Source organism: Micropterus salmoides, unplaced genomic scaffold (genome assembly GCF_014851395.1).
Source record: "Micropterus salmoides isolate LMB-PRFRI ecotype aquatic unplaced genomic scaffold, ASM1485139v1 Ms_hic_scaffold_14, whole genome shotgun sequence".
In the NCBI taxonomy this organism is placed as follows: Eukaryota; Metazoa; Chordata; class Actinopteri; order Centrarchiformes; family Centrarchidae; genus Micropterus; species Micropterus salmoides.
Window position 1 is genome coordinate 24226934 of NW_024040485.1, and position 10879 is coordinate 24237812.

At 40.5% G+C, this 10879-nt stretch overlaps 1 protein-coding gene across 1 annotated transcript in view; it reads left to right on the forward strand.

The window, feature by feature from the left end:
• The window catches only part of LOC119902992 (unconventional myosin-VIIa-like), a 22363-nt gene extending 14835 nt beyond the window's left edge, over positions 1 to 7528 (forward strand). The window contains exons 30-49 of the mRNA XM_038719389.1: positions 104 to 277; positions 475 to 702; positions 1835 to 2002; positions 2188 to 2305; positions 2590 to 2716; positions 2825 to 2991; positions 3113 to 3294; positions 3461 to 3570; positions 3807 to 3961; positions 4371 to 4524; positions 4642 to 4797; positions 4968 to 5073; positions 5389 to 5502; positions 5801 to 5888; positions 5967 to 6073; positions 6167 to 6352; positions 6439 to 6555; positions 6653 to 6736; positions 6938 to 7057; positions 7168 to 7528. Of these exons, the coding sequence (XP_038575317.1) occupies positions 104 to 277; positions 475 to 702; positions 1835 to 2002; positions 2188 to 2305; positions 2590 to 2716; positions 2825 to 2991; positions 3113 to 3294; positions 3461 to 3570; positions 3807 to 3961; positions 4371 to 4524; positions 4642 to 4797; positions 4968 to 5073; positions 5389 to 5502; positions 5801 to 5888; positions 5967 to 6073; positions 6167 to 6352; positions 6439 to 6555; positions 6653 to 6736; positions 6938 to 7057; positions 7168 to 7281 (2775 nt within the window). The 3' untranslated portion in view covers positions 7282 to 7528. The remainder of the gene's footprint in view (positions 1 to 103; positions 278 to 474; positions 703 to 1834; positions 2003 to 2187; positions 2306 to 2589; positions 2717 to 2824; positions 2992 to 3112; positions 3295 to 3460; positions 3571 to 3806; positions 3962 to 4370; positions 4525 to 4641; positions 4798 to 4967; positions 5074 to 5388; positions 5503 to 5800; positions 5889 to 5966; positions 6074 to 6166; positions 6353 to 6438; positions 6556 to 6652; positions 6737 to 6937; positions 7058 to 7167) is intronic.
• The last annotated feature ends 3351 nt before the right edge of the window (positions 7529 to 10879 follow it).

Consider the following 10879-nt stretch of genomic DNA (forward strand, 5'->3'; position numbering starts at 1 on the left):
TTTTCATGAGCAGCACACCTCGGCTGCCGGCTATTAAATTCCAAATTATTGGATTGTTTTCTTGATTTCAATGCAGTCTCATCTTCCTTCTCCCTACTGACAGGCTGCCAAGTCCATGGAGCCCATAGACGTGTCTGTGACTCTAATGGATGAACGTACTGTCAGTGTACATCTGGACTCAGCCTCCACCTCTGCTGAAGTCTGTCGGGCTGTGGCTGACAAGATCGATCTTGAAGACACATATGGATTCTCCCTGTACATCAGTCTCTTTGAAAAGGTGAGCTGAACCTCCTTGTCTCTTGTCTCCTCATATCTTTTCAGAGCTTCCCTACCTCTATATGAATACAGAAGTGTACATGCTTTAGTTATCCCATATACTGTGAATCCAGTTTCTGATTGTTGTTGCTAAATTCCAGTAGAAAAGATTGTATAGAGCCACACTCAACTCAAAGCCCGTTGGTCTTTCGTCTCTAGATGTGGTCTCTGGGCAGCTGTGGGAAACATGTGTTGGATGCAGTGTCTCAGTGTGAGCAGGAGATGAGGAGGCAGGGCAAGCAGGAGAAGGACGCCCCCTGGAGGCTCTCCATCCGCAAGGAACTGTTCACACCCTGGCATGACTGCACACTAGATCCGATCAGCACGGACCTAATCTACAGACAGGTCATCAAGGAAGTCAAGTCGGGAGAGTACACCAGTGAGAAGGTGGGACTTGGGAGTAAAAAGACTGTAATAAGTACACCACATACTCATCATACCTTCTTTCCTAATGTGTAGCTAAAAGAGAAATGTGACAGAAACCAACGTTTGTCTAGGCATGGGGTGTATTTTATTTAAATATTGCAAAAGCATTAAACTGATACTCCTTAGTGTTTCACCATCCTTTCATATGGTAATGTTGAAGTTATTTAACAGTCTTTTTCTAACTGCCTCTTGGTGTGATGTCACACTAGGAAAAAATAATGATTTTGAGGTTAGCCCATTAGGTATGGTCTTGTTTCTGGTTGACTATGGTTGGTTAATCCAGCAAACCTTTCTGTAAATCTGAGTTGCGGCTCATAAGCATTTAAAAAATAAACCTGCTTTAATCAATATTTTTCACATTAACAATGAGTCAAATGACTATGTGTAATGTAAGTGTGAGTTGCTTGTAGTGACCAAACTCTGCAGTTCCTCTAAACTCTACAGAGCGTTTTAGCACCTTTCAGCTCATTGTTTCTGTTTTATGTCCCACAACCTCACTGTTTTGGTTCACTCTCACTGACTGCACTGACCTACTTTACGCTACCTTTCCAGCACCAAACTTCAGACAACCAAAGTTAGTAACTTGCTTGTGAACATAGTGGAGCATTTAGCAGCAAAAGAGCCAAATATTTCTCAGGAGCATGGGAGAGAGCACATCAGAGCTAAAAATAGAGTGAATATTAGACTATTGTCAGGTGGCCTGAGACACACCTCCAAATGCTAATGTTGCTCCCCATCTGCTAGATGTGTAAATAAGCAACTGTTAAGTGTTGTGTTTGTAGCTTGTTTCCACTGTTGCCAAGCAGCTTCAAAATCACTTAATGCAGGTTTAATGAAAAAAGCAAGAATAGAAAATATTGTCCTTATTCTGGACTGTTACATTCACCCTGTCCCCACTATTAACATGTAGCCTATTAGACAGCAACAGTCTGGGATCCACTGTGACTTCCTAATGGTAGACATCAATGTTTTGCTCAACACCTCTCCTATTGCAGCACATTAAATGATACCAATGTCCGAAATCATAAGCAACAAAAAACTGTAAACCAACCTGTGGAAACCGTAGCCAATAAAAATGTATTTCATCTCTCAGGAGGATGAATATGTCCAGCTGGCAGCAAAGCACTATTACATCGAGTTTGGCACGGTGTACAACAAAGACAACGTCCAGAAGGTGGTTGAGGATTGCATCGCCACTCCACTTATTGAGAACAAATCTATGACAAAGTGGATCCAACTCATCAGCGCAGCTCACTTACAGGTAAAGCGCATGCAGTCAAACAAAAGGAGCATCTGTAACATGACTAACAAACAAACTGGATTTGTGCAGCGTTCTAAATTATAAATGCATTTATAGTTTTATTTATTTTCGGTTTTATTTCTATATCACTTGGGCACAGTAAAGATGAGTCACCTCAGGATAATTCTTACATCCTGGTCATATAGGGTCCTTATGTCAACGGGAAGCAGGGAACAGAAAGCGTAAAAGGAGAGCTGGTCGACGGCGCCCGAGAGAAATGGCCCCTTTACTTCTCCAAGTTTTATGAAGTTACAATGTTGTCAGGTTAGTCAGCATACATTTTACACACAGTATTCAACATTGAATGTATGTTTTTTTTCCCCCGAAAGGTCTATGTATATTTCCATTTGTCTTGTCTGTAAAGGAGTGATAAACAACATATCCCTTGTGCTGCTGGACTAATATGAAGTTAATGAAATGTATGTTCTGTGAAATGTATATGTAGTGCCACACACTACTATATTCCTGTAAATCAATCATTCATTTGAGAAATGGCAGACCACTTATCCTTGCTTCTGAAACATTTGCATACCCATACCTGTCCACAGGACCTCCTTTGCCCAAAAGCAGGTTTGTTGTGGCTGTAAACTGGAATAGCATCCTCTTCGTGGATGGAAGAGACAAGAAACTCCTTGAGCTTCCTTACCTAGAACTAAAAGAAGTACGCATGATCAGGTATGGATAACTATAATAATTTTTATTTTTAATTTACTCCCTTGCAAAATTTTAAATTGAGTTTTGATAAGTTTCAAACAAATAAAACCATGTTTATAACCTTTCTAGTGACAACCTTTTCAGTGGTCAGACAGTGAGTTTGGCCACAGTTGGAGGAGAGTTTGTGCTGAAGTCTGGGGAAGCTGCGGACATGGCATCACTTATAGAGAAAAACCTGGAAGGGCTGAGACAGCGCTCAGTGTATGCACTGGCTCAGCATGATAACAGTAAACCAGGTAAGGGTCCACAGCATGTACAGTGTAAGATAGTAGGCTCAAAGACACTTACACATACATGCACACAAACAAATGACTTGTCAAATATTGTGCCTCTGTGTCTCTCTCGCTCTTTCTACAGATGACCCCATGTTCCTGGTTTTTAAACGAGGGGACCTGCTGCTGGTAGAGAAAGATGAACAGTCTTCTCCTGATAAGAACTGGTTCAGAGCAACCAACCAGCGGACCAGTAGCAGCGGTGCGGTTTATAAAGATGCTGTGCAGTTTCTGCCAACTCTCAACAGGCCCACAGAAGAAATGCTGGTAGAATTACCTTTATTTGTCATTCCTTTTAATTATTTGCTCAAGAGGGTCACATGTATGACGTATCATTTGTCAGATCTATAAATGCAGCGGTGGATCCATGAGTATGATGGTTCACATGAGCCCCCCTTGTGGTGTAACTAACTAAATGCTTCTGCCCCATCAGGAACTGCTCAGTCCAGGCCAGAAAAGACTTTCAACAACACAAAACGCCCAGCATAGAGATGAAACAGTGGCTCCTGTCTCTTTAAAAGAGTTTGCGCTTGAGAACTTCAGGTAATAATATCATGAGTCACTTCATAATTTGGCACTTTTCAAGTATTTAATATGCATCTGCAGTAACCGTAAGTGTGTTATTTGGTTGCGCGGTGGGCACAGCAGTGATGCTGAGCATATTTAAATATATTTAGACATCATACTGTACTTACATAGCTTTAAGTTATTAAATGAGTGGCAGTTTATTTTTAATAAGTGGGATTAATAAATTTTTGTGCCCTCACTCCGTGCCACAGGCCTGTAGGTAAAGATGTCAGTCGACACGGTGCATCCAAAGCGGTCAGCAGGGAGAAGCTGTGGGTTTGTTCCAGAGAACCCCTCAAACAGCCGCTGATGAAGAGCCTGGCTCGCAACTCTGAACTCAGCAACCTGGCCTGCAACGCCTACACTGATATCCTTGAGACTCATGCGTCCCTGTTGCAGATGAGGGCAATTTTGGACACAGATCCACTGACATCCCTGTTTTAATAACAGCTGTAAAATTAGAGAATGGTGAGATGCTTTACTGTTAAAACCCTCAAATTGTGAACCTGGTTCAGGGGATCTTCCAAATTATACTCCTACTCCTATAGGACGTTTTTCCAGTTTCACTAATGCAACGTGTAAATTAATGTGGATCAAACTGCTTTAAAGGAAAATATCAGAGAAGAATGTTATTTTTACACATGATATTGTTGATTCCACACAATCAACTCTCTGTAATCTGTACCTTTTTAGATTAAAGAGCGCCTCTGTCTGTTTAGAACACAAAGGCCATGTGTAATACTGACCATAGTCTAGTTTCCTTAACCTCATCCAACCTATCCTGAAGTACATGGGCGACTACCCCATCAAACAAGCTCGCAGTCCTATAGAGCTGACAGACCAGATCTTTGGTCCAGCCACCCAGCATGAAGCTCTGCAGGACGAGATCTACTGCCAGATTATGAGACAGATGACCAACAACAACAACAGGTGCTCCCTCAGTGTGTAATTCTGTATTTTTTTTTAAATCACACAAAATCAAGACTCAACATATTCAACCCTCTGTGCACCCCCACCCCTCACCCCACCCCTCACCCCACCCCTCAGGTTGAGTATGGACCTTGGGTGGCAGCTGATGTGGCTGTGTACAGGCTTGTTCACGCCCAGTCACAATTTGTTGACACACACTAGGCGCTTCCTGGAGTCGCGCCCCAGAGATGTGCTGGCTGCTGGCTGCCTGAAGAGGCTGGAAGGGATGCTCAGGTCAGGTTACTGGTATTTAGAGGAAAAATGCAGAATGCTCGCTGTATTAGTCATAATAAGGAATGTAAAACAAAACTCTGCTTTCACCATAATATAGAATAGGAGTGAGCTGTGGTCTGTGTATATTTGTGAATGCACAATAGATTTATCTGAGTGCTTTGTACCCTCAGTAAGGAGCCCAGGAAGTTTCCTCCCCATATGGTAGAAGTGGACGCCATCCAACAGAACAGCACCCAGATCTTTCATAAAGTCCACTTCCCAAATGACACTGACGATGTAAGACACAACGTTCTCCTCTTAAACACTTAGATGAGGTGTCAGTTTGTGTGCAGACTCTCAGCAGTGCTCATTTGACTGGCACTACTTTTCATCTTCTTAGCATTTATTTTTTTCTCTGATTCACCTCTATTTCTGTCAGTATTTGGTTATTTTTCTTATTGTTATCCATCTTTCATATATGAGGAAATACATAAGCAAACACCTTTTTTTCCCCTGCATATGAGATTCCAAAATGACTTTCAAATTAAAGTTAATATCATTACACAGTGCATTTAGATTTCTTCGTGAGTTGCTGTCCTTGCTGTTTTGCAGATATTTGAGGTGACATCGACAACCACAATCAGAGACCTGTGCCGCAGCATTGCCTCTCAGCTCAAACTGACCTCAGCTGACGGATATGGCTTGTACCTGAAAACACCAAACAAGGTAGGGCTGGGTGATTTGTTTGTTGATTCATATTTTTATTATCATTAATTGCATTGTAATGTGACAGAAAAGGTAAAGATGCTATGAGATATATTGCTTTTTATGTAGATTCAGGGCACATTTTGGGGTTTAGTTTGCACTGACAATATGACTCATTATGATGAAAACTAAAAGCTGAGACAATGAGGTCATGTATTTTAATCTGTCCTACACTGGTGAACTTAAAATCTTCTTCTATCCAAGGCCATACTCCTACCCTGTTTACCATACTGATGTTAACTCTGTTTTTAATTCTTAGGTCATGAGCATGGATGAGCAGAAATATTTCTTTGACAGTTTAAGGCAGACTTCAGACTCCCCTAAGAAAGCAAAGAAAGTTAAAGAAGGTAATGCATCATACTGACTCCTTCGGTTTTTATATGTCAGTGCTTCTCTGTATTTATAATTCAAATCTTGCTTCCTAGCCAACCAGGCCAATGTGCCCTACCTGGTGATCTGTAAGAGGAAGCTCTGGTTCAATGTGAGCCCGGGGAAAGACCTGGTTGCAGACCTTACTTTCCATTTCCCGCAGGTATTCAACCAAACCCTCTCTTCTGCTGGCTTTTACTCTTATTCGACACGCAGGATTGTCATGATACATGAACTCCATTTTACCTGCATATAGGAGCTGCCAAAGTACCTACGGGGATACCACAATTGCACCAAAGAGGACATGACCAACCTGGGTGGGCTGCTCTTCAGAGCCGAAGTAGATTCTGACAGGTCGCAATTCGTCATGATTCCCAGAATGCTGAGGGAACTGGTTCCTGCTGACAAGATAAAAATCTTGTCCCCTGAAGAATGGAAGAAGGTAAAGGAAGAGATGTGCAGAAGCACACATTTAGTGTCCAGTGTAATAGGTGCCCACTGAAAAAAAACTTTGTCTTCCACTTGCAGCACATTATCTCCTCCTACAACAAGCAGAGTGGCATCACGGTGCAAGAGGCCAAAATTGCCTTCCTCAGAGCCATTTCAAGTTGGCCAACCTTTGGTTGTACCTTCTTTGAAGTTAAAGTGAGTCATCAGGATGAAGTGACTGCAAAGTTGGCTGACAACAATTTGAGGAAACTGTTATGTCATATTGTGTTCTCATTTGCATTTGACTTTGCAGCAAACGTGTGAATCTAGCTACCCAAATACAGTTTTGATTGCCATCAGCAAGCAAGGTATCAGCTTAATAGACCCAAAGACAAAGGTATGCCCAATAATAATCATTATATATGTATTCTATGTATATAATGTATATTAATATATCATGGTGTGTGGTAATAGTAAGTATATAATTTCTGTTATATTTCATCTCAGTTTGTGATACTTTTATGCTCTCTTATTTGGGGTTTATTTTCATTGGTAACAAACCATTACATGTGAATTAATCATACTGTGAACCTTTTAGGAGCTGCTGGTCATGCACCCGTTCAGGCGCATCACAGAGTACCACAGTAGTGGCAGCTACTTCCAGATGACCATCGGCACCCTGGTGAGGGGTAACAACTTTGTCTGTGAGACCTCTCAGGTGATTTGTCTTTCAAATTCAATTTTACAATGCCCAAATGTTACAGTACTCATTATTCCGTACATCAGTCTGTCCATTCGTGATGATGAACCCATTTCCCCCATTTTCAGGCCAACACAATGGAGGACCTTCTTAGATCATACATCAGCATGTACGAGGAACAGAGGAGGGGCTTTCAACCAAGGAATCGCATGTTTCATGAGTCTGCAAGGGCAAAAGAATAGACTGAACTGCTGTGATTTACTAGATGCACTCTTGATCAATATCTTTCCTTGAATGTATTTGTATACTTTAAATGACAAATTGGTCCCTACAGATTATATTATATTATATAAAATATGACAGTGATATTTGAAATTAGAAGTGTTATATTGTCATTTTTCCTTAATTGTGCCATTGTGAGAGTGAGAGTGTCTAGAACATGAATTGAGATTCATGTAAATGTAATGATATTAAACTTTAACTATCCAAGATGGAGTAATTTATCTTAAGATATTGCAGTGATTTAAAAATGATAATTCAGTATGTTGCAGTCACAGAGGAGCGAATACATTTCCCTGCTCCTTTATTATGTTGTCATTTAGCTACAGCAGATTAAGCCACTGTTTTGCCTTAATTTGATGTTTTCATATTTTTTAATGTACTGAATGACCTCTGATTTCATTAATACTGGGCTTTTTTATACATTTCAAGTTTCATCACTCTGAAAATGAAAATATCGGCGTTTTAATTCAAGAAAACAGAGTATTCATTTTCTTTTCACCATTAGTTCCATATTGCCCTTTACATTGTAATCTCTTCTATCTTCATTTTTCTTATTTTTTATGGCAGCACAATGCAGCCTCCTATTTTAGAGACATAAAATGCATGTTAACAAACTTTGTTGTTTAATGGGCTTACACACCATACACAACAAGTCAGAAAAACAATGGACAATTATGAAAAGACTATGGTCTAAAAGATGCCAAATTTGTGTTGAAGAAAAACAAACTCAAACTGATAAAATAGAGGATTCAACCTGGAAGAGAAATCCTGCATGACATTTTCAGTCATTAGTTATAAGAAAAATCTTCATCCAGCTCCACAACCCCTCCAGCAAACTGTTCAGGAAAACGGAGCAGCCAACAAAGAAATGAGACAGGTCTAAGTCATTTTCACACCAGATATCTGACACATTATCCTCGCTGTCAAAGACTAGAATCAAGCTGACTGGTCTGTGTGAGTATGAAATTATGAAGGTGTGTGGCGCTGCATAGAGGATAAACACTGCAGGTAAATACCACTCCATTGTGTTTTTCAATTTACTAAATACTGGTCCACCCTAAAGGCTGCACACCCAAACACAAGAAAACCAATCTACTGTATGATGTCCAATGCAGTGAGGAATGCCAACGATAGTCGTTCTGACTTGGCCTCGGGTGGCTCCAACGACCATAACAAATGTCATTACAACATCCAGGAGCACTAACGAACTAGTGACATCAATCTTCTTTGACAATGACCCAACAGAGGTTAAATAGCTGAGTTTCCCTACCATTCTGTCAGAACTGAAGAAGTCTCTTGGATGAGTGATGAAACGTCTTCGAGTATCTTCAAGTCCAGTAGCGCCTTGATTTTAATCTCCTTTAGACAACTATGACCTGGATGACTGAGAACCTTCACAGACATCTTACACACTGCGTGTGTGTGTGTGTGACATTTTGACCCAAAGACAGACTTTTTGTGAGCTGCTGTACAACTATATGTTTAGACTGGTTGCACTGTACAGAATGTGAGATGTGCTGCGGCTGTATGTGTTTCCCTTTTCCTCAACTGTCTAGTTCTGCCCAGGTGTGCAACTTCAGATCGCTGAGGTGCCCGCACCGGATTAGAGAGCCTTCAGTTGTGGGACTGCTGGTCTTGCTGCCTCTCAGTCTGGGGTGGACTGTAACGAAGTACATTTACTCAAGTAGCCTCCTTTTTTGAGTATCTGTCCTTTACTTGAGTATTATTTTTTGGAAACTAATTATTTTTATTCCACTGCATTTGAAAGACAAATATTGTACTTCTGACTCCCCTACATTTCTTTGAAGGTTCCCGAAACTCATTACTTTGAAGCATAGCTTTGAAGTCAGTGAATGAATTTTCTTTTCTCTTCTAAAATGCAACAGGTGATGTGTTCACAGGAGAGACCCCAATCAAAGTAAACCTCATGTCAGTCAAAACCAAAGTTCTTGCTGTATTGTTTGAACAGTCCAGTCTGAACTTGACCATGGTAACGATGGCTACGGCAGATAAAGACAAAGATTCCTCACCAGAGCACAGATGGTTATATTTATCCATGTTTTGAAATGAAGAAAGATTCATATAATTTTAAATGTTGTTAAGTTGCTGTTGTCCAACCTGAGAAAGCATATTGAGGTATGTAAACATTTGTTTAAGTCACATTTTCAGCAAAGCTGTCCATGCTTAGTTGCAGTGTTTATGCCATGGTTGGTCACATTACCTTTTTATGGATTTATGGATGACCCTCCACTGTGTGAATCCACTGCCAAAATGCTACGTTAATGCTACTGTCAAATAAACACAGTACTATCGGTAACTTACAGATGGGTATTAAACTTTAAATTATATAATTATAAACTTTAAATTATTAAAGACTGTAGTATTGGTACATTATCAGTATTCTTTTTTATATTTTGGTGTAAACATTATCAGGTTCTTAGAAATGCATTTTGAATACTCAGGTATTTTTAAATGCATGTACTCCAGTACTTTAATTAAAAATATTTTTTTACTTCACTTGTATTGGATTCATATTTGACCAGGACGAGTATTGTATGCTGATAACTCACCCGGCCAGGAGATGTATGAAGAACGGCACGCCTGAAGATAGGCAAGTGGAGTTGCAGAGGGCCAATGATTCTGTGAAACAATATAAACCAGAATCTGGGACTATAGTGAGGTGTGTATGCTATACCCCCACATGCTGACCAGACTGGCTCTTCTGTGCAAGATCTGCACAGAGAGTTTGGGCAGTGTTGAAGAGCTCCAACACCAGTGATGATGCTGGTTCCAGAGACCCAAAATGGCAAGAGTAAATTCATCCCCTCGCATGCATCAGTTCTATCGGTAATCTTTGACTGTGAACAAACTACCTTCAGCTCATTTTCTCGGCCTGTGTTTTTCAGTCAGCCCAATACCAACTGTAAGGGTCAACATTCAGAACATGGGACGCTACCAAAAGTTCACAGCTGATGCTGCAATGCTGACTGGGTTCAATAACTTCTTGATACTCTGCAAGTCCCAAACTGCCAGCAGAAAGGGAGATTCTAGGCAGCACAGAGTGTACTCTGCTCTTAATACTTAATATCTATATTAGTACAACACACTCATTAACACACAGAGACTGCAGCTATGTGTCTTTTAACTTAGCTCTTTTAGCTTATTTAGGTGCATGTAGAAAAAAAGAACTGAACTGAACCTTATATATAGTGTGTGACTAGCCTACAGGCCTCTGCTTTTCTTCTCATTGCATCATCATTTCACACTTCTTTTCATCTTTTATCACAGGTAGACATGTCTCCAGAAAGGCGAGGTTAAACCATAGACTGTGAAAAAGAAGTGGACATAGCCACAGTGACGTCACCCATTGTCTTGTAGACTACCATTTTCAAGCCTCGAGTTTGGAATTTTGGCCTTTGCCATCTAGGTTTTTTGGAACCAGACGTCACCATATTTGGATGAGTGAGGGGAGCTAATTAGCCTGGTTAGTGAAGTGCATCCATCATTCTTGTTAACTGTGATATTAATTGGGATGCTAATTTTGGCTAGGGAAATACA